The sequence below is a fragment of the Equus asinus genome, chromosome 5 (genome assembly GCF_041296235.1).
Source record: "Equus asinus isolate D_3611 breed Donkey chromosome 5, EquAss-T2T_v2, whole genome shotgun sequence".
Lineage (NCBI taxonomy): Eukaryota > Metazoa > Chordata > Mammalia > Perissodactyla > Equidae > Equus > Equus asinus.
Window position 1 is genome coordinate 87,224,465 of NC_091794.1, and position 23,859 is coordinate 87,248,323.

The window sequence follows — 23,859 nt, forward strand, 5'->3', positions numbered from 1 at the left end:
GGTTGCTATGAGGTTTGTATACAAAATCTCATAGATGAGATAGTCCATTTTCTGATAGGTTCTTATTTCCTTAGACTAAGCCCATTCCATCCCTTCCTCTTCCCCTTCTAAGTTATTATTGTCACAACTTATTCCATCTTGTATTGTGAGTTTGTGGTTAAAATGATGAGATTATATTTATTTTTGATGTTTTCCTTCCCTTTGTCTAATGTTATAATTAAGTGTTTGCTAACCTGTTCTGATAGAGAGCTGCAATGTTCTGATTTTGTCTACCTATGTATCTCCTTGCTCAAGACTTCGTAATTCCTTTCTTTTTCATGTTTCATGGCCTTTCTTAGCATTTCTTGTAGGGAGTGTCTTGTGGCGATGAACTCCCTTAGCTGTTGTTTATCTGGGAAAGTTTTTATTTCTCCATCTGAAGGACATTTTTTTCTGGATAGAGTATTCTTGGCTGAAAGTTTTTGTCTTTCAGAATTTTTTTTGAATATGTCTTACCAGACTCTAGCCTATAACGTTACTGCTGAGAAATCTGCTGAAAGCCTGATAGGGGTTCCTTTGTAAGTTATTTTCTGCCTTGCTGCCCTTGACAGTTTTTCTTTGTCATTGACTTTTGCCAGTTTTACTACTATATGCCTTGGAGAAAGTCTTTTTACATTGATATAATTAGGAGATCTGTTAGCTTCTTTCACTAGTATTTCCTGCCCCTTCCCCAGGTTTGGGAGGTTCTCAGCTATTATTTCTTTGAACAAGCTTCCTACTCCATACTCCTTCCCTTCTCCCTCTCCAATACCTATAATTCTTATTTTGCATTTCTTAATTGAGTCGGATATTTCTCAGAGAATTTCTTCATTTCTTTTTAGTCTTAGTTCTCTTTCCTCTTCTGGCTGCAGCATTTCTATATTTCTGTCCTCTAGGCTGCTGATTCTCTCCTCCATAATATCAGCTCTATTTTTCAGGGTGTCTAGATTTTTCTTTATCTTATCTATTGTGTTTTTCATGTCCAACATTTCTGATTGGTTTTTCTTTATAGTTTCAATCTCTTTGTGAAGAAGTTCCTGATTTCATTGAACTATCTGTATTTTCTTATAACTCGTTGAGTTTTTTTTTTTTTTTGAGGAAGATTAGCCCTGAGCTAACTACTGCCAGTCCTCCTCTCTTTTTGCTGAGGAAGCCTGGCCCTGAGCTAACATCCGTGCCCATCTTCCTCTACTTTATATGTGGGACGCCCACCACAGCATGGAGTGCCAGGTGGTGCCATGTCCACACCCGGGATCTGAACCAGCGAACCCCGGGCCGCTAAGAAGCAGAACATGCACACTTAACCGCTGTGCCACTGGGCCGGCCCCTGTGGGGTTTTTTTGAGAGCTATTTTGAATTCTCTGTCATTTAGATTATAAATTTCTGTGCCTTCAGGATTGATTTCTGGGTGCTTGTCATTTTCCTTCTGGTCTGGAGTATTAATATATTTTTTCATACTGTCTGACAGCGTGGATTTGTGCCTCCACATAGTGATAGTATTTGGTTGCAGCTTCCACCTGCTGCCACTGGGTGGGGGTCAGGAGCTGTGTATTTGGAGCCCACTGCAACCCCAGCTCACAGCTGCTGCTTTTCTATCATATGCGTGGATGCTCTGGCTCACTGGCTGGAGTGCCTGGCCAGGAGAGGGGTGCTTTCTTTTACCTGCATGATCCCAGGGGCACTCTCACTCTGCCCTCACTATTTGCTCTCCTAGAGTGCTGGCTTGATGAAGACACCCCAGAAATAGCTTAGCCACCTCTATGTGGGGCTTTCCCATGGGCTGTGAGGGAACTTGGGGAGTGAAGGTGATCCCACAGAGGGCTATCCCTCCCCTCTTTCCTCTCAGAGCCATGCACAGTCCCACACCCTAGGTGACTGCCATTGGAGGAGGGAGAGGAGATCCGCTTACCTCCTTTCACTTCCTCTGGGGGTCCAGCACCTCCACCTTCAGACTTATGGCTGTGTGGGTCTCTCAGACATCTTTATTGTTGTCTGAATATCCTCTGTTGGTATATTAATGTCCTTTTCATTGTATCTTAGCAGGGGAGAGTCTAAAGGAAGAGCTCACTCCACTATGATGCTGACATCATCCCCCACACCATAGTTTTTTAAAACAGCAAGATCATAGGAATAGTGTAAGCAGAGGGCAGAGCAGTAGGCTGAGGTCAGATCATGGAAAGCCTTGTAGGCCACGTTAAGGATTTTGATATTTATCATAAGAGCTTTTCCTTGTTGTTTCTTTCTTTTTCTAAAAAAAGATTTCATTTTTCCTTTTCCTCCAAAAGCCCCCCGGTACATAGTTGTGTATTTTTAGTTGTGGGTCCTTCTGGTTGTGGCATGTGGGATGCTGCCTCAGCATGGCTTGATGAGCAGTCCCATGTCCACACCCAGGATTCGAACTGGCAAAACCCTGGGCCGCTGCAGCAGAGCACGCAAACTTAATGACTCGGCCATGGTGCTGGCCCCAGGAAGAACCTTTTTAAACATTTCTTGTGATGCAAGTCTGCTGGTGATGAATTCTCTCAAGTTCTGTTTGTCTGAAAATATCTTTATTTTGCCTTTATTCTTAAGGATATATTAACTGGATATATTATATATATATTTTTTCTAGGTTGATGGGTTTTCTTTCAGTACTTTAAAGATGTCTTGTCAGTGTGTTCTTGCTTACATTATTATTTTTTTGTTTTTGTTCTTTGACTGATGGCACTTGGGTTTACTAAACTGTGCCTTAGTACAGACATTGGGGCTTGCTCATGGTGCTCTTGACGTATAAAGCCTGGCCCTTCTGGCAGTTATTCTTGAGCCATGACACCAGGAAACTGACAGCTAAGTGGATGTTTCACACAAGCTCATTATCTGTCATCTTAAGTAGCCAACATCCACTGCTAGACACAGCAACTTCTTCTTCATCTGGGACTTAATCATGGACTTCACTTCATCAACTTTGGCCACCATATTCTCATTGTCAGTCAGTGAGGAAGGGAACTTGTCAGCTTTATTCAGGTCTGGGCCCAGGATTCATGGGATCTGCTTGACCAGAGACTCTGAAGCCTAAAAGGGGTCATACTTTTTGGCCAGCTTCTTGACCAGCTTCTCATTCTTGTCAAGTTTCTTCAGTGCCTCAATGCCCATGTGGGGGATATCCACAGCCTTGGCCTCATCACAGTGCTGCTGGTCCCCCAGGGCACACATGGGGAATTTGGGGCAGGGAGTGGACTTAAGCCTGACGGTGCTGGAAAAGCATTTGTCCTTCTGAGGGTCATAGTTCTTCAAGATGATCTGCAGCTCCACTGCTTCCAAAACTTCTGGCGCTGGGCAGGTTCTGGTGCAGGACTTCCAGGGAGATTTGCTGCTGTTGGTGCCTCTTGCTGCAATAAGCAGAAAAGAGTTGCTTGCATTATTTTTGATGAGAAATTAGTTGTCATCTTTTTCTTTGTTCTCCTGTTATAATATGTCTTTCTAGCTGTTTTTAAGCATTTCTCTATCTCTGGTTTTCAGCATCTTCATTAAGATGTGTCTTGGGATGGTTTGCTTTGAGTTATTCTGCTTTGGATTTGCTGAAATTGTTGAATCTTTTGGTTTATAGTTCCAACAGATTTTTAAAAGTTTGCCACTACTTCTTTTTTCTTTTATTCCAGCAACATTGGATTATAACATATAGCTTTCAGATGTACATCATAATATATTTCAAATTCTGTGTAGATTATATCATGTTCACCACCCCAAAACTAATTATAATCTGTCACCACACATGTGAGCCTCATCACCCCTGTTGCCCTCCCCTGGCCCCCCTTTCCCTCTGGTAACCACCAATCCAATCTCTGCTGCTATGTGTTTGTTTGTCATTGTTTTTATCTTCTACTTATGAGGGAGATCATACTGTATTTGACTTTCTCCCTCTGACTTATTTCACTTAGCCTAATGCTCTCAAGGTCCATCCATGTTGTCACAAATGGCCGGATTTCATCATTTCCTATGGCTGAGTAGCATTCCATAGTGTATAAATAGCACATCTTCTTTATCCATTCGTCCCTTGATGGGCACCTAGGTTGCTTCCAAGTCTTGGCTATTGTGAATAATGCTTCAATGAACATAGGGGTGCATGTATCTTTATGCTTTTGCATTTTCAAGTTCTTTGGATAAATACCCAGCACTGGACTAGCTGGATCACATGGTAGATCTATTCTTAATTTTCTGAGGATACTCCTTACTGCTTTCCATAGTGGCTGCACCAGTTTGCACTCCCACCAGCAGTGTATGAGGGTTCCCTTCTCTCCGTATCCTCTCCAACACTTGTTGTTTCCTGTCTTGTTAATTACAGCCATTCTGACTGGAGTGAGGTGATATCTCATTGTAGTTTTGATTTGCATTTCCCTGATAGCTCATGATGTTGAAAATCTTTTCATGTGCCTGTTTGGTCACTACTTCTTGAAATATTTTTCCTGCCCTCTTCCTTTTCTTACACTCCTATTACATATAAGTTAGATTGCTTGACATTATCCCACAGATCACTGAGACTCTGTTCATTTTCCATTAGTTTTGTTTTTCTTTGGGCTTCAGTGAACTTGAAGACATAACAGTATGATTTGCTATGTCTTCAAATTCATTGATCTTTACTTCTGTAATGTCTAATTTTCTATATCCCCAATAAGTGAATTTTTCATTTATTATATTTTTCTAAAAGAAAATATAGTATCTTATGGAAGATATATTTTTCAAGAACTCTAGAAAATTTCTAGAAGTTCCATTAGTTCTATTTTAATATTCATCATGTTATGTTTTCCTTTTTAAATATAGGTGCAAAGGTATAATGCTGTTTTTAACATTATTCTCTGCTAGTTCCATCATCTCTGTCATTCTGTTTTTTTTTTTTAATTAACTGATCTCTCCTGGTATAGGTCATATTTTCCAACCTCTTGTCATGTCTAGTAATTTTTGACTGGATGCTGGACATTGTTATTTCATGTTGTTGAGCTTCTTTCTTTTAAGAGTATTTAGTTTAGTTTTGGCTGGCAGTTAGATTTTCTAGAGCAAGTCCAGAATGGCCTTTTCTCTAGAGCTAATTCTAGTGTCTCTACTGGATGCCCCAGGTGTTTAACAAGGTTTCTCTATTCTGGATAATCAGAACATAAATGTCTCCCAGCCCTGGATAAGCTCTAGGAACTGTTCATCTTAGAGCTCTCTAATCGTTGCTCTTTTTTTCAGCAATTGTTCTTTGTCTGACCTTGTGGAGTCTCATTCTATACATGCACAGCTCAGTGTTCTGCTGAGGATTCAAAAGGACCTTATGCAGATTTCTTTCTCTGCTTACCTCCCTCCTTTCTAGTACTCTGCTCCACAAATTCCAGCTGCTTCAGCCCCATCAAACTCCTATCTCTGTCTCCTCAATGCAGCAAGACCATCATGCTCTGCTTGGGTCCTCCTTCCTATGCTGTGGATTGGATAATGCCTCCAGGCAGGCAGCTATAGCAATCATAGGGCTCACCTCATTTGTTACTCTTCTTTCACAGATCACAGTCCTGCATAGCCTATTTTCCAATGTGTGTGGACTGAATTGTATCCCCCCAAATTCTTATATTCAAGTCTTAACTCCCAGTACATATCAGAATGTGACTGTATTTGGAGATAGAGTGTTTAAAGAGGTAATTAAGGTTAAAATGAGGTCCTGAGTTTGGGGCTCTAAACCAATATGACTGGTGTCCTTATAAGAAGGGGAAGAGAGACCAAGCCCATGTGAGAACATAGCAAAAAGTCACCATCTGCAGACCAAGGAGAGAGGCCTCAGAAGAAATCAAACCTGCTGACACCTTGATCTTGAACTTCTGGTCTCCAGAACTATGAGAAAATAAGCTTCTGATGTTTTGGCCATCCAGTCTGTGGTATTTATTTTGTTATGGCAGCCACAGCAATCTAATACACAATGTATGAACAACAGTTGTTTAATATACTTTGCGTGGTTTTCTAGTTGTTTACAGCAGAAAGGCAAATCTGGTGCCAGTCCTCTGCCTGAGCTGGGAGCTGGATCCAACAGATTTGTTTTACTAGGGGACAGAACAAGTTGGGAAAAGTTACAAATATTCACACAAACCTTCATTTTACACTGGAAAACATGATGAATTTTGTTTTTAAAAAACAGCTTTATTGAGGCATAATTGATTACAAAAAGCTGCACACATTTAAAGTATAAATTTGATAAGATTTAACATATGTATACACCATAAAATCATCACCATGATCAAGATAATAAACATGGCTGTCATACCCCAAAATTTCCTTGTGCCCTTTAGTAATCCCTGAGTCCTGCCACTCCATAACCCTCCTTTCCCCCTACCAATCTTCAGGCAACCACTGACCTGCTTTGTCATCACTATAGATTAGTTGGCATTTTCCATAATTTTATATAAATGGAAGCATACAGCATGCACTCTTTTTGTCTGAAAACTCAGCATAAATTTTTTTGAGATTCATTCACATTGTTATGTGTATTAACAGTTTATTCTTTTTTGTCATTGGGCTATTTCTCTCGATATACCACAATTTTTTAATCCATTCAAATATTGATCGGCATTTGACTTCTTTCCAATGTAGGGCTATTACAAATAAAGTTGCTGTAAATATTCAGGTAAAAGTCTTTGTGAGACATATGCTTTCAGTTTTCTTGGATAAACACCTACAAGTGGAGTGATGGCTACCTGGCACTACTGAGTTTTTCTCCCCTGCTTTGTTTCTCTCCGAAGCATATATCACCTAATAAACTATATAATTTACTTCTTCATTCTGTTTATTGTCAGTCTCCCTTCACCAGAAGGGAGGTTTCATAAAGTCAGGGGACATTTTGTCTGGTTTATTGCTGTTTCCTCACTGCCTCGGATAGTGTCTCATCATAGCAGGTGCTCGATAATCAGGACAGAAACACATATTGCCTACTATGGGTTAGGCACATTTTAGGTACTTTGCATATGTAAACATTTAGTGAATTATTGAGCTAATATATTCTCTTTTTTTTTGGTGAAACTCACTTGGAAAATGATATTGGATTTGTAGGTTTTATCTTGTGAAGCGTTTGTGAATAGGGTTATTAGCCATTAAACAGGAATGGCAAATGTTTATTTGGCAGACTAACCCCAGGTTGTGGTAGTGGCTATGCATGCCATTGTGTTGTGAGGATTCTTAAGAGAAATCTGGGTTTACTACTATGACTGATCACGATATCTGCCATGGTTACTCAGCACAGAGAATAGAAACATGGCATTTCTTGTTTAGAGCACACAGTTTATTGAAAGGAGGGAAGACTATAACATCACTTTGGCTTAAATGTCTGGTTTTGATATATATGGAATGTATTGTATTAATTTAATTTTATTTTTTAGGTTTTAAGGAATTTGGTGATGTCCAAAAGTCAAATACTGCACATAATACTCAACATAATATTGAATTGCAACACTGAAAATACCCACAAAAGAAAGGATCTATACTTAATACTTGTATTCTATCTAAATCTGTTTTTTCTCCTAATGTGTATAAAAAACTTTTTTCAGCTTCAGCCATAGCTATTGAGGTTTCTGTTTCGGATTGTTCGATTATCTTTCATCAGGGGAAAACTGCAGGGGAAAATCGCTTATGGGAGGATTGCACTTCTCAGCTGTTCTGTTCCATACCATGCATTAGCAGGCAAATTTCATCTATCGGTTCACCAACTTCTACCAAGAAAACTTACCCAAGCTGCTCAGAGTAAAACAGAATGCTAAAGTCTGTGACCTGTTTCTTCATTTCTGTGCATGTCGTTCTTAGAGAATTGGGTTTAATTTTCTACATTTCTGTGTTTCTGAAGAAATGTCACTTTAGAACAAATATGTCACTTTTGCTTTCCAACTTCTTATTAGATTTCCTCATAAAAACTTCATTAATTGAGGGGTTTATAGATTCTAAATTACTAGGAACTTTGTTTTTCCTCAAGGCTAAATAATATGACTAGCTATTTGAAGGAACACCTGAAACTAATTATTCTACCTCTCTCAGTTGAAATTCTCTATAAAAGCAATAATGTAAAATGGTCCTATTATGCCCCATTCTTGTAGGGAACTACTATTTAAACATCATTCATTATTTTAAAAAGGCTAGGAAATCTTCAAGGCCTAGAGAAAAATAATGTTACTCTTGTAATACTATGTGGGAAGCTATTTCTTTTGAATTAATTTATGACAAAGGAGTCCAGAATATACAATGGGGAAAAGACCGTCTCACCAATAAATGGTGCTGGGAAAACTAGACAGCCACATGCAAAAGAATGAAACTAGGCCACTATCTTACACTACCATACACAAAAATTAACTCAAAATGGATCAAAGACTTGAATGTAAGAGCTGAAATGACAAAACTCCTAGAAGAAAACATAGGCAGTAAGCTCCTTGACACTGGTCTTGGCAATGATGTTTTGGATCTGACACCAAAAGCAAAGGCAACAAAGGCAAGAATCAACAGGTGGGACTAGATGAGGCTAAAAAGCTTCTGCATAGCAAAGGAAACCACCGACAAAATGAAAAAGCAACCTACTGAATGGGAGAAAATATTTGTAAATCATATATCCAATAAGGGGTTAATATCCAAAATATATAAAGAACTCATACAATGCAATAGCAAAAAACCCAAACAATCTGATTAAAAATTGGGCAGAGGATCTGAATAGACATTTTTCCAAAGAAGACATACAGATGGCCAACAGGTACCTGACAAGGTGTTCAACATCACTAATCATCAGGGAAATAGAAATCAAAACTACAACTCACATCTGTTGGGATGGCTATTGTCAAAAAGACAAGAAATAACAAGTGTTGGTGAGCAAGTGGAGGAAAGAGGGAACCCTTGTGCACTGTTGGTGGGAATGTAAATTGGTGCAGCCACTATGGAAAACAGTATGGAGGTTCCTCAAAAAATTAAAAATAGAACTATCAATGATCCAGCAATTCCACTTCTGAGTATATATCCAAAGAAAATGAAAACACTAACTTGAAAAGATATATGCACCCTCATGTTCATTACAGTGTATTTACAATAGCCAAGGCACAGAAACAACTTAAGTGCCCATTGATGGATGAATGGATAAAGAAATTGTGAGATATATATATATATATATATATACACACACACACACACAGTGGAAAATTATTTGGCAATAAAAAAGAATGAAGTCTTGCCATTTGTGACAACATGGATGGAACTTGAGAAAGACAAATACAGTATGATCTCACTTATATGTGGAATCTAGAAAAAACCCCAAAAATGAGCTCATAGATATAAAGAACAGGATGGTGGTTGCCAGGGGCAGGGGATGAGGGTGGGGTGAAGGTGGTCAAAAGGTACAAACTCCCAGTTATAAATAAATAAACTACTTACATCCAAGCCTTTGTCTTGGGCTCTGCTTTTGTGTGAAAAAACAACAACAACAACTAAGAAACCCACCAATTTTGTCTCTAAATATGATTTGGATATGAAACAGATGTTCTTGTATCACTTGTAAGTTGTCCCTAAAATGTGTACCTGAGTGTCCATACAGTTCCTTGTGCCTGAGAGTCACTAATTCAGCCAACGCATAACAGTTTAATTGAGGTATAATTGATGCACAATACAACATACATATTTAAAGTGTATAATTCGATGAGTTTTGACATATGCAATCACCCGTGGAACTATAGCTGTGTCAAGATAATGAACATATCCATCACCCCCAAAAGCTCCTCTTGCTTCTTTGTAACCCATCACTTTCTCCCCACCCAGGAAACCACTGAGACAGTTTCTGTCACTCTATATTAGTTTTCATTTTCTAGAATTTGATATAAATGAAATACACAATTTACTTTTTTCAGTCCAGCTTCTTTCATTCAACAAAATTATTTTGAGATTCATCCATATAGTTGTGAGTATCAATAGTTTGTTCCTTTTTACTGCTGAGTAGTATTCTGTTATATGGACATACCACAATTTGTTTATCCATTTACCTGTTGAAGGGTGTGATGGTTAATTTTATGTGTCAACTTGACTGGGCTAAGGGATGCCCAGATAGCTCATAAAACATTATTTTTTTGGTGCTCCTGTAAGGGTGTTTCCAGAAGAGATCAGCATTTGAATTGGTAAACTGAGTAAAAAGATCATCCTCACCAATGTGGGTGGACATCACCCAATCTGTTGAGGGCCTGAATAGAATCTTCTATTCAGAGAGGCAGAGGGTGAATTGTTCTCTGCTTGAGTTGGGACGTCTATTGTCTCTTGTCCTTGGAGTTCCTCCTGGTTCTTCAGACTTGGATTGGGACTTTCACCATCAGTTCCCCGGATCTCAGGCCTTTCAGGCTTGAACTGAATAAAATCTCACCACTGGGTTTCCTGATTCTCCAGTTTGCAGAAGGCAGTGGGACTTCCTGGCCTCCAAAATTGCGCAAGTCAATTCCTATAATAAATCTCCCCATGTACTCACTTATTATATTTAAGGAGATATCTATCTCCTTATGTTTCTCAGGAGAACCCTGACTAATACAATGGGCATTTGGATTGTTTTCACTTTGGGGCTATTATAATGAAGCTGCTGTGAATATCTGTGTACAAGTTTGTGTCTAGACATAGGCATTCATTTCCCTTAGGTGCTAAATATTTAAGAGCAGAACAGCTAGGGCACATGGTAGGTGTATGTTAAACATTTAAAGAAACTGTCAAACTGTTTTCCAAAGTGCTTGTACCATCTTATATTTCCACCAGCAGTGCACGACTGTTTCAGTTGTTCCACATCCTTGTCAACACCTAAATTTTGCCAATCTTTTAAATTTTAATTACTCTAGTGGGTTGATAGAAGTTTCACTTTGAAGTGTAAATTTGTGTTTTCCTAATAGCTAATGATGTTGAGTATCTTTTCATGTACTTATTTGCCATCCATACATCTTCTTTGGTGAAGTGTCTATTTATATCTGTTGCAAATTTTTAAATTGAATTGTAGGAATTCTTTATATATTGTAGATCCAAGTCTTTTGTTGGATATGTTTGGCAAAGATTCTCCTCTGGTCCGTGGCTTGCTTTTTCCTTTTCATAACAGTCTTTTGAAGAGCAAAAGTTTTTAACTTTGATTATGTGCAATTTATTGTTTTTTTCCTTTATAGTTTGTGCTCTTCATGTCCTATTTAAGAAATCTTTGCTAAATCCATTCATTCAGATTATTCATTCAGGTTTTCTTCCTTAACTTCTAATAAAAGTTTTACAGATTGTTATATTTTTTAATTAGATTGTAAAAAAAATTAAATTGCAAATTTTTCTTTTATAGTTACCATGAAAGACTCTTGGTAATAATATTTACTTTTTCCTTTGTACAATACATATGATTTTCAATCTAATTTATACAGTTTTTATAATTTTCTAAAATGTCAGTATTCTCCATTTTTTGTCACATAATGTATAGTTATCAAACTTTTATTTCTTTGATTTAGTCATTATTTACAAAATAGCCAGAAGAAATTCTCAAAACTTTTAAATTGTCTTCCTTTCCATCTAATTTGTTCACCTTTTTTTTTTTTTAAAGATTTTTTTATTTTTTCCTTTTTCTCCCCAAAGCCCCCCAGTACATAGTTGTATATTCTTCGTTGTGGGTTCTTCTAGTTGTGGCATGTGGGACGCTGCCTCAGCATGGTCTGATGAGCAGTGCCATGTCTGCGCCCAGGATTCGAACCAACGAAACACTGGGCCGCCTGCAGCGGAGCGCGCGAACTTAACCACTCGGCCACGGGGCCAGCCCCTAATTTGTTCATCTTTTTACAACACATCTTCGTTCCATGAACTTGCAGGTTTTTAAATCTATCTGTAGCACAGTTTTACCTAACTGTAACAGTGAGCGTTAATCTTCTATGTTTGATCTGATTCTATTTTTTTTTCTTTTTTTGGATTTCATTGCTGGCCCTTCTGTCTTTCTGATTCCTATCATATATTTTTCTCACTCTTTAGTCCTCCTGACTCTTCGGCCTCTTCCATGACCATCCTTGACATTCTCTCACTCCTCGTTTTGTTTCCTCCTCTGTTGAGCCTATATTTCCTCTGGTTCCGTGGAGTGGGCCTTCACTCTCATACTTCCACAGGCTGCTTGTTGGTTTTCCTCTTCTACCTTTTTCTTTTTTTCTGAGGACAAATCTGGTCATCCTTTTCTTTTTGAGGAAGATTAGCCCTGAGCTAACATCTGCTGCCAATCCTCCTTCTTTTGCTGAGGAAGACTGGCCCTGAGCTAACGTCTGTGACCATCTTCCTCTATTTTTTATGTGGGATGCCTGCCACAGCATGGCTTGACAAGTCGTGCGTAGGTCCACACCCAGAATCCCAACCAGTGAACCCTGGGCCGTAGAAGCAGAACCAGCGAATTTAACTGCTGCACCACTGGGCTGGCCCCTGTTCATCCTTTTAAAATGTAGCCACTCTGGTCATTTTCTACCCTGCCTTCTCTCTTGTGGATTTTCATCCTCATTTGATACTCCTCCTCCTTCTTTCTCCTCCCTCCCCCTCCCCCTTCTCCTTTTCCATCTCCCTTACTATGTCTTGGATGGCACAGCCATTACTTGAGCTGGTTTCTATATTATATGTTCTAAGTGCATACAGAACCATAAAAGGTCGTCTAATCCAAGCCTTTTCTTTTGGTTTTGAGGAAACTGAGACCCAGAAAAGTTATCAGGTGCAATCGTCACGTTGCTACATTCAGTGTTTTCACAGAATGTTTTTTCAGCTCATGTTCAGACAAACTGAATAGATCTGAGAGGACACAACTGATTCAAAAGTCATTCTCTAACACACTGATTCCCAAAGTTGACTGTGCATCAGAATCACCCGTGGAGTTTTTTTTTCATTTCCTTTTTCCCCCCGTTTTATTAAGAAATAATTGACATATATCACTGTATAAGTTTAAGGTGTACAGCATGATGGTTGGAGTTGCATATATTGTGAAATGACTACCACAATAGGTTTAGTTAAAATCCATTGTCTCATACGGATACAATAGAAAGAAAAGAAAAAAAATTTCTCCTTGTGATGAGATCTCTTAGGATTTACTCTTAACAACTTTCAAGTATACCACACAGCAGTGGGAACTAGAGTCATCATGTTGTACATTACATCCCTAGTACTTATTTCTGGACGTTTGTACCTTTCGAGCACCTTCCTCCAATTTCCCTTCCCTTGAGCCCTTGCCTCTGGTAAACACAAATCTGATCTCTTATTCTATGAGTTTGGTGGTTTTCTGGTTTTTTAGAGTCCACGTAAAAGAGAGATCACACAGTATTTGTCTTTCTCTGTCTGATTTATTTCACTTAGCATAATGCCTTCAAAGCCCATTCATGTTGTCACAAATGGTATGATTTCTTTTCTTTCTTTTTGCTGAGGAAGATTTGTCCTGAGCTAACATCTGTGCCAATCTTCCTCTATTTTGTATGTGGGTCACCACCACAGCATGACTGATGAGTGGTGTAGGTCCACACCCAGGATCCGAACCGGCAAAACAGGCTCGCTGAAGTGGAGCATGCTGAACACAACCACTATGCCACGAGGCCAGCCCCTCTTCTTTTTAATGGCTGAATAATATTCTATTGTGTGTATTTTTATATCCGAAACCCTGTAGAACTTTTAAAACCACAGTTTCATCAGCTTTGCCCCAGACTTACTGAATCAGAATCTCCAGGGAGAGGACATGGGAATCCATGGAAAAGCTTATGCCTTGCCAGGTTTGGGAACTAATGCTATAAGGCAATAAAAGAAAGAAGAGAGAAAATTTTTACTTGCCTTTGAAGTAAAATTCTCTTTGCTAAAAAATTAAACTAATTTAATAAGCTGGTGGAAAGACACTGGCAACATTTAGGTTGTGATAAAAAATAGCTAATATTTGTTGAGTCCTTATAATGAGCTTAGCAAATGCTTTTCATGCATCCATCTATTTAATCCTCATAACAACATTATGAGGTACATTCTTATATTATCTTCATTTTACAGAAATCTGGAAGGATAAAGTAAATCACCCAAGTTCACGTACTAGTAAAGTGGAAAAGAAGGGAAAGAATTTTGTCAGGATGACCCAGAGCTGGTCAGAGTTAACTGTTGGGGATTTTTCTAGAACTTTTGTACCCTACATCTGGAAACCTTTAGAATTTAATTAATCCCCTGAATATATATTAGCTGGCATAAATGTGTATTCCTACCTCATTTATAGTGGTGTTTAAATTCTATAACTTATAATGGAGTTCATGTTCTTTATGTAGATTATATTTAAAGTCTCGTCTAAAGGTATGATTTTTCTTTTTTTAGATCATGAACTCAGATAGCATCTTTTGTGAGTGTGAGGTCTGACATACAATCACACTTTTCTCAATTTAAATATCACCAAGATCCAAGGAAATAACCAGTTAATTCCAAAACAGGTTTGATTAGGTCCTATATTAAAACTCCTGCATTTAATTTTCCCATAGGAAAGCCCCTAAGTCTCGCCCTCTGAGCTCTTTAAAAATAATCGAAGGTAGTTTTAGCAGGCTCGTTAGTTGGTTTGTAAGCCTTCAGCAAATCAGAGCAGTAAAGCAGCAAAGGGCTGCTCTGACTTGGTGTGCCGGCTGTGAAGAGGGCCTGCCACGCATTTGCTTGGGCAAGAGGCTGCTCCCTCTGCACAGGATTTTTTCTTCCCTACCAAGGTAACTTTTATCAGCTCTTAGAGGTTTGCCTCAAGTGTCACCATTTTCTTATTCTTTCTCCAAAACCTTATTTATCAACCCCCACCCCTCAACCAGCACTTGAATCAACTTGTTGCTCCCTGCAATTCCCATAATGCTTTAAACATAGTTCTTATACAACATATTACATTTTTTATGAAACTCTAAGAATGTGTGTGAAAATGTGAAGTTTTTGAGAAGGTGACCAGATGGTACCTATCTTTTTATCCACAGGGCCTAGCACAGTGGCAGGTACCTATGTTTAGTACCATCTGTTTGAGATGGGGCAATGTCTAGCACACTTTTCAAGAATCTATTCCAAATATCAAAATTAAAAAGACTTCCACTTCTGCTCAAGATGGAAGCAAGAGGAACCAGATTTACCCTCCTGCCAAAAATAAAAACAAAAACCTAAAACCCAGGCCAAATATGTGCAGTAATGGGTTCAAGGAGTGGACATCAGGCAACAAAGGACAATGGCTGCTGAGACAAGAAACAAATGAGGAGAACCTTGTGACTGCCCCGGTGGGCCGCCCCGAGGGTCTCCAGGGTGTGGGCCGGGAAGGGGACACCAGGCAGAGCTCAGTGGACTCAGTTTAGCATGTGGAGCTGAGCATCCAGGGTGGCCAGCGCTCACAGGAAGAGGAGAAGCTTACACAGAGGGGGAAACCTGGATACTGGATCAAAGAAACAGGTAGGCAGGCCTTAGTGTGGAGATTCACGTCTATCTGGCTAGGAGTTATGCTGTGTTTACTGTTTCTTGTAGCTGTGGTGTCAGAGGCAAAAATTCCCTCTGCGGCCCTTATTTTGTTTCCCTTGTTGTCTTGAGTGTCCCTGGAGGCTCTCTAAACGGGGTCTGGGCTTGCAGTCCTTTTGGCTGTAATCCTGTCGTTGTGGGGAACCCTCCTGAGGTGGTGGGGAGGCAGGGAGAGACGGCAGCCCCCACCCTGCGGCTAGGTCTCTGGCTCTTTACTGTGCCTCGGGGGGAATCTCCCTTCCCCAGGTCTGTTTGGCTTTAGTAAAGCCCCAGTCGATTAGGCTCTGGCAAAACGCTTTCCCTTGAGGGCAGGCCTTGTTAGGGAGAACAGAGAGATCTGGAAGTATTTCAGAATGGTTACTTTTCCTGTCCTCTTGCCAGAAGCACAAGGGAGATTTTTCTCCAGTCTTCACTGTAAGAACCTAGCCCGGAACCTGGAGGTAAAACTCACAAAAGTGTGGACCTTCCCCTAAGAGGGGGAAAGTGGGCCCCCTGGAGTTGTTTCTATTTTTCTGAGGAAGATTCGCCCTGAGCTAACATCCATGCCCATCTTCCTCTGTTTTGTATGTGGGTTGCCACCACAGCATGGCTGCCTACGGGTGGTGTAGGCCCACGCCCAGGAACTGAACCGGGGCTGCCAAAGTGGAGTGTGCGGAATTAACCACGAGGCCATGGGGCCAGCCCACCCCGCTGGAATTTTTAACTCTCAAGCTTGTGCACACTGAGCCTCTGGCAGCCTGTTAATGATAGTTTAAGGTGTTCCTATTGGTGCTGGCTTCAGCAGCAGCCTTCTCCTCCTGGACTTCTCCTCCCAGCAAGCTGAGATTATCTGTATCTGCCTGTCTCTCCAGTTTTGGGGGCAGCAGTTTGCCCCCTGACTTCCACTTTCTGATGGATCTAACAAGAGTTGATTTCCAGTTTGTTCAACTTTTTCTTGTTGTGAGGATGGGAGTGATGCCTTCCAGGTTCTTTGCGTGTCAGACTGGAAACTCTGGACGTCTGCAGAGAACCTCCTTCAAATTTTCAGCAGAGGGCTAATCAGCATGTGTATGAGGAAACTCCCCAAGGCCCAGAGAAAACCATCAGAATGCACTGGAGAACAGTGCCTGGCACTCACACAGGGCTGGGAATGGTGTCTCCTCCCAACAAGCAGACTAGAAAGACTCCTAATTCTCACTGGGAGAATACTCAGGAAGGTCTTGTCTCAGCCTGATTAGTCCTCGACTGAGCACTGCTTCAGACCCACCAAATTATGAAAGCAAGAGCAAACAGCATCAAACTATTTCCAAGTAACTGAATCACAGAACAAAGCTCAAGAAGGTTCATAAAAATACACAAATATTCATTACTCAACAAGGTAAAATTCATAATTTCTACCATTCAGTTGATGATTACTAGGCATACAAGGAAAACACGACCCATATTGAAAAAAAATCCTCAGTGAAAATACACACGCACACATCCACATACATAGCCCATGTAGATTATCTTAAATTCTAAGTAACTCATCCTGGTAGATTCCATTTTCTTTCTTTTGCAAAAGAGGAGTGTTAAGTGACTTGCTCAAGGCTGCCCAACTAACAGGTGCCAGGGTTGGGATTCAAACCCTATCCAACTGGCCCCAGAGCTGGAGCTTCTTGCACGACACTGTACTGTTCTCTATTGTCTCCATCCTCTCGTCATCTTTGTATTAGACTTGAAACAAGAAGGCAGAGTGTCCTCTTACTTGACTTCAGCTGGGAATGTGGGTGTCTGAACATGTCTGCAGGTCTGCAAAGAACTGCAAAAGAGCTTGAGTACTGATTTTTGGATTACAAATAAATTTTAGCAAGGCGAATTGGCAAATATGGAATCCATGAATAGTCTTTAGAGTATCTTCATGTCATCCTCAATTCTGAAGGATATTTTTCACTGGATATAGAATTCCAGGTTGTCAGTTATTTTCTTCCAGCTCTTTGAGGACATCATCCAGGCCCTATTGTTCCCCTTGAGACGTCAGTAGTTACTCTAACTACTGCTCCTTTTAAGAGAATCTCTTCCCACTCCCAGCTTTTTTCTCTTTGTGTTTGGTTTTCTGTTGTTCCACTATGATGTATTTAGGTGAATTTCTTTTTATTAATCTTGCTTGCAATGTTTGACTTCTTGAATCTCTAATTTAATGTCTTTTTGTTTTAAAAAAAGTTCTCAGCAATTATTTCTTCAAATATCGATTCTGCTGCAATCTCTCCTTCTGAGACTCCAATTAAAATGTTAGAACTTTCGATCAAATCTGCTATGACTAGGCTGACCGTTTAACTTAATGTCTATCCTGGGGCACTTATAATAATAATTATTGTTATTAATAACAACTATTAATACTAATCCTAGGACAACAGGCATAAACTGGACGGTCCTAGGCAACCATGCTAGATGGTCACTTTGTCTTTCATTTTCTCTCCTATATTTTTAAAATATTCTTTGTAAATTGAGATATGATTTACATACCATCAAATTCAGCGGTTGTTACTGTATACACAAGGCTGTGCAAACATCACCACCACTACCTAATTCCAGGACACTTTCATTTAAAAAACTCTGCACTGTCACTCCACATTCCTCCCTGCCCCCAGGTCCTGGCAACCACTAATCTACTTTTTGTCTCTTCAGATTCCCTATTCTGGACATTTCAGATAAATGGAATCTTATAATATGTGACATTTTGTGCCTGGCTTCTTTCACTTAATGTAATGTTTTCAAGGTTCATCGATGTAGCATGTATCACTATTTCATTCTTTTCTATGGCTGAATAATATTCCACTGTATGGACATACCACATTTTGTTTATCCATTTATCAGTTGATGGACATTGGGTTGTTTCCACTTTTTAGCTATTATGAATAGTGATGCTATGAATATTTATGTACAAGTTTCTGTGTGAAACTTTTTAGCTATTATGAATAGTGATGCTATGAATATTTATGTACAAGTTTCTGTGTGAACATGTGTTTTCAGTTCTTTTGGGTATACATCAAGGAATGAGATTCCTAGGTCATATGGTAATTTTTAACATTTTGAGAAACTGCCAAACTGTTTTCCTCAGTGGCTGTATCATTTTACATTCACACCAACAATACATGAGGGTTCTAATTTCTCACCAACATTTGTTATTTTCCTTTTTTTTTTTTTAAGGAAGATTAGCCCTGAGCTAACATCTGCTGCCAATCCTCCTCTTTTTTTGCTGAGGAAGACTGGCCCTGAGATAACATCCATGCCTATCTTCCTCTACTTTATATGTGAGACGCCTACCACAGGGTGGCTTGCCAAGCGGTGCCATGTCTGCATCCGGGATCCAAACTGGTGAACCCCAGGCCGCCAAAGCAGAATGTGCACACTTAAATGCTGCACCAGCAGGCTGGCCCCATTATTTTCCACTTTTTGATTGTGGCCCTCGTAGTGGGTAAGAAGTACTATTTCATTGTGGTTTTGAAATGTAGTTCCCTAATGACTAATGACATTGGGCATCTTTTCATGTGGTTATTAGCCAATTTTCTTTGGAAAAACATCTCACATTCTTTCTCCATTTTTAAATTGGGTTATTTGTCTTTTTGTTGTTGAGTTGTGAGAGTTTTTTATATATTCTGGATACTGGGCCCTTATTAGATATGATTTGCAAATATTTTCTCCCATTCTGTGGTTGTCTTTCGCCTGAATTTTTATCTCTTTATCTTTCTGTGCTTTATTCAGAATAATTTCTTCACATCTACCTTTCAATACACTCATTTTTTCTAGGGCTTATCTAAAGCTGCTGTTACTCATTTATCAGGTTCCTAATTTTACCTATGGCATTTTTCTGGTCTAGCATTTCTAGTTGGTGTTTTACAAAATTCTATGCCGCTTTTTTCTTTTCCCCGAGGAAGATTAGCCCTGAGCTAACATCGGCCAATCCTCCTCTTTTTGCTGAAGAAGACTGGCCCTGAGCTAACATCCGTGCCCATCTTCCTCTACTTTATACATGGGATGCCTGCCACAGCATGGCTTTTGCCAAGCGGTGTCATGTCCGCACCCGGGATCCAAACCGGTGAACCCCGGGCTGCCGAGAAGTGGAACGTGTGAACTTAACTGCTGTGCCACCAGTCTGGCCCAAGTGGTGGTTCTATTTTTAATTATTTGAGGAATCTCCATGTTGTTTTCCTTTCCAACCAACAGTGCACAAGTGTTCCCTTTCCTCCATATTCCCACCAACACTTGTTATCACTTATCAGCCATTCTAACAGGTGTGAGGTGATATCTCATTGTGGTTTTGACTTGCATTTCCCTGATGAATAGTGACGTTGAGCACTTTTTCCTGTACCTGTTGGCCATCTGTATGTCTTCTTTGGAAAAATATCTATGCAGTTCCTTTGCCCATTTTTTCTTCTTCTTCTTTTTTGGTAAGGAAGATTGGCCCTGAGTTAACATCTGTGCCAATCTTCCTCTATTTTGTATGTGGGTCACCACCACAGCATGGCTTGATGGGTGGTGGAGGTCCTCACCTGGGATCTGAACCTGTAAACCTAGGACACTGAAGCAGAGTGCATCAAATTTAACTGCTGTGCCACTGAGCTGGCCCCCCAGCCCATTTTTTAATTGGACTGTTCATTTTTTTGCTTTTGAGTTGTGTGAGCTATTTATTTTGGATATTAACCCCTTATCAGATACATGATTTACAAATACTTTCTCCCACTCAGCAGATTGCCTTTTCATTACAAAATGATGGTCTCCTTTGCTGTGCAGAAGCTTTTTAGTTTGATGATGTCCCACTTGTCGCCTTTTGCTTTTATTCCCTTTGCTTTTGGTGTCAAATACAAAAAATCATCACCAAAACTGATGTCAAGGAGCTTATCCTCTAAGCTTCCTTCTAGTTTTATGGCTTCAGGACTTACTCTCAAGTCTTTAATACATTTTGAGTTGATTTTTGTGTATGTAAAGTGTGTGTTTATTGTAGCATCTAAATGTTTTGTAGTGAAAGGGCCCAACTTTTACTTTTTTCTCTGGAAACTTTAATTTTTTTTGCTCTTCATCTTTGATGTTTTAAATCTTACCATAAACTGTCTAGATTTTTTAAAGTCTATCTTTTTCCTTCCCCCAAATCAATACATCTTTTATTGTATCTTTAAAATATCCCAAATAAGTCTTAGGAATCACCTGGCATCTTGTTTCCGTAGCTGGACAATTTAGATCTTATTCATTAGCTTGCTGAACTATTCCTTTTTCAGAGACATAGATACTATCAAAAATTTTTCTGATACCCTTGTTTTTAACTGTTGTGCCTCGCTAAATCAAAGCAGCTGAATTTGATACAAGTTAATGTCCTTTCTTTCAAGAATTAATTCACATTTCTGGGCTTGAGATTCTGAACGAGCAATGCCTGGCCTCATCTGAACCCTGCAAATGTGTTTTTCACCCAAGAAATTTCAGATCTTTTTTTTTTTTTTTGGCACCCGGGCTAACAACTGTTGCCAATCTTTTTTTTTTTTTTTTTTCCCCTGCTTTATTTCCCAAACCCCTCTGGTACATAGTTGTATATCTTAGTTGCAGGTCCTTCTAGTTGTCGGATGTGGGATGCCACCTCAATGTGGCCTGACAAGCTGTGCCATGTCCGTGCCCAGGATCCGAACCATGGGCTGCCGCAGCAGATTACGTGAACTTAATCACTCGGCCACGGAGCCGGCCCCTCAGATCTCATCTTGTAATGGAAGGTCAGTGTAACACTCTTGATCATCTTCTGTATGTGACGATAGATAATGGGAACGGTAGCCAGTTCCCTTCTATTTCTCCACCATTTGTCAACCTGGAGTCTCTTTTCCTTCTAGGGAGACTGAGTTCTACATTGACGTGATTGAAGCCCCTCTTTTGGGGCCCTTCACAATAACTGCACAGCCCTTGAGAGTGATGTTGACATGTTCTGGAATGCTGACAGTCTGATCGCTAAGAATGGCCTTCATTCTTGTAGTAGATGCAGCAAAGACTTTTTAAGTCTATCTTGTTAGGCATTTTTAAACACTTTTTAGCAATTATAGATCTCTTTCTCTATATCTGGGAAATTCAAAACATTTTTTAAATTTGTAATTAATTTCAAACTAACAGAAAAGTTGCAAGAATAAGAATAGCACGAAGAACATCCATATAATATCGTTTACTCACTTTCTCCTATCGATAACATTTTACTCCACATACTTTATCATATGAGACTCTCCTTCTATGGGTACACGTATGTTACACATGTAATACATTTTTTTAAATGAACCATTTGATTGTAGTTTCTATTCTAGGGAATTATTTACTTCTCTCTTCCCCACCACCCCCTGTCTGGAACTCATTTTATACAGATGTTATTTATACTTCTATTCTTCATGTCTCAGCTATTTTTTTAAAAAAAATTCTTCTATTTCTGTATGTTTCCTAATTCTTCTTGGGACAATTCGGTATCCTGATATGATTATCAGGTTATTACTATTTTCCTTGGCTGTAGACTTTCTGTTGTTCAACCTGCCTTTTTCTCCCCCAATTTTTTTTTTATTGTGGTAAAATATATACAGCATAAAATTCACCATCTTAACCATTTTTAAGTGTACAGTTCCATAGCATTAGGTTGTGCAACCATCACTACCAGCCATCTCCATAGGTCTTTTAATCAAAACTGAAACTCTATACCCATTAAACAATAACTCTCCATTTCCTCCTTTGCCCAGCCCCTGGAAACCACCATTTTACTTTCTTCTCTATGATTATGACTATTCTCAGTACCTCATATAAGTGGAATCATACAGTATTTGCTTTTGTGTGACTGTCTTGTTTCACTTAGCATAATGTCCTCAAGGTTTATCTATGTTGCAACATATGTCCAAATTTCCTCCCTTTTTAAGGCGAAATAATATTCCTTTGTATGCCTATAGCACAGTTTGCTTCTCTATTCATTCATTGATGGACACTTTGGGTTGCTTCCATGGTTTAGCTATTGTGAATAATGCTGCTGTGAACATGAGTGTAAAAGTATCTCTTCAAGATCCTGTTTCAGTTCTTTTGAGTATATACCCACAAGTGGATGTGCTGGACCAGATGGAAATCCTATTTTTAACTTTTTGAGGAACTTCCATACTGTTTTTCATAGGAGCTGTACCATTTTACATTCTCACCAACAGTGCACAAAGGTTCCAACTTCTTCAGATCCTTGCCGACATTTGTTACTGTTTTTTTTTTTTTAAAGTAGCCATCCTAATGGGTGTGAGGTGGTCTCATTGTAGTTTTGATGTACATTTCCATAATGACTGGTGATACTGAGCATCTTTCTCATGTTCTTATTGGCCATTTGAATACTTTCTTTGAAGAAATGTCTATTCAAGATCTTTGCCCATTCTTGGATCTGGTTGGGATTTTTGTTGTTGAGTTTTAGGAGTTCTTTATAGTATGGATATTAATCTCTTATCAGATATGTGAATTGCAAATATTTCATCCAGTTCTGTGGGTCATTTTATTCTGTTGATAGTGTCTTTTGATACACAAGATTTAAAAATTTTTATGAAGTCTAATTTCTCTATTCCTTCATTTTTTGCCCTTGCATTTCGTGTCTTATCCAAGAAAATTATTGCCAAATCCAATATGAAGCTGTGTCTCATGTTTTCTTCTAAGAGTTTTATGTCTTACAGTTAGGTTATGGATCCACTTTTTGTTAATTTTCGTTTATGCTCTGAGGTAAGAGTCCAACTTCATTCTTTTGTATGTGGATATCCAGTTTTCCCAGCACTATTTATGGAAAAAACTGTCTTTTCCTCCTTGAATGGTCTCAGGACTTGTTGCAAATCATTTGACAATATATGTGAGGGTTTATTTCTGGACTCTATTCCATTGTTCTATATGTGTGTTTATGCCAGTACCACGCTGTTTTGATTACTATAGCCTAATGTATTTTCCAGTTTTTCCTCTATTGTTAATTTCTAACTTCATGCCATTGTAGTCAGAGAAAATATCTATCTTTTTAAATCTACTGAAACTTAACTGTGGCCTGACACATGGTCCTGAAAAACGCCCCACATGCACTTTAGAAGAATGCACATTTTGTTGTCGTTGGGTGAAGTGTTCTGTACATGTCTGTTGATTGACAGCTGATGGTGAGTCTCCATGGCTTGTTTCTGATATTTTTCTGGGGTAGTGCTCTTAATATTTTACCTTTAAGCATAATGTTATATATACTATTGGCTAGGTATATATATATATATATATATATACACTCATATCACCTATATTTTAAAGAAATGTTTTTATTCTAATTTTACCAAGGTTTTTTAAATCAGATACAAATGTTCAAGCTGAATGCTTTTATGGTATTTATTGAGATATTACTTTCTTAACTTGATATATTAT

At 39.1% G+C, this 23,859-nt stretch overlaps 1 protein-coding gene and 2 pseudogenes across 1 annotated transcript in view; all 3 read right to left on the bottom strand.

Annotated features, from left to right (window-relative positions):
* Positions 1 to 2,617: 2,617 nt before the first annotated feature.
* Positions 2,618 to 5,381, bottom strand: LOC106830511 (large ribosomal subunit protein uL1 pseudogene; annotated as a pseudogene).
* Positions 5,382 to 13,693: 8,312 nt separating this feature from the next.
* ZMYM1 (zinc finger MYM-type containing 1) overlaps positions 13,694 to 23,859 on the bottom strand; it is a 41,122-nt gene continuing 30,956 nt past the window's right edge. Inside the window, exon 10 of the mRNA XM_070510364.1 lies at positions 13,694 to 13,766. Within this exon, the coding sequence (XP_070366465.1) occupies positions 13,761 to 13,766 (6 nt within the window). The 3' untranslated portion in view covers positions 13,694 to 13,760. The remainder of the gene's footprint in view (positions 13,767 to 23,859) is intronic.
* Positions 20,540 to 21,582, bottom strand: LOC123285487 (large ribosomal subunit protein uL6-like; annotated as a pseudogene).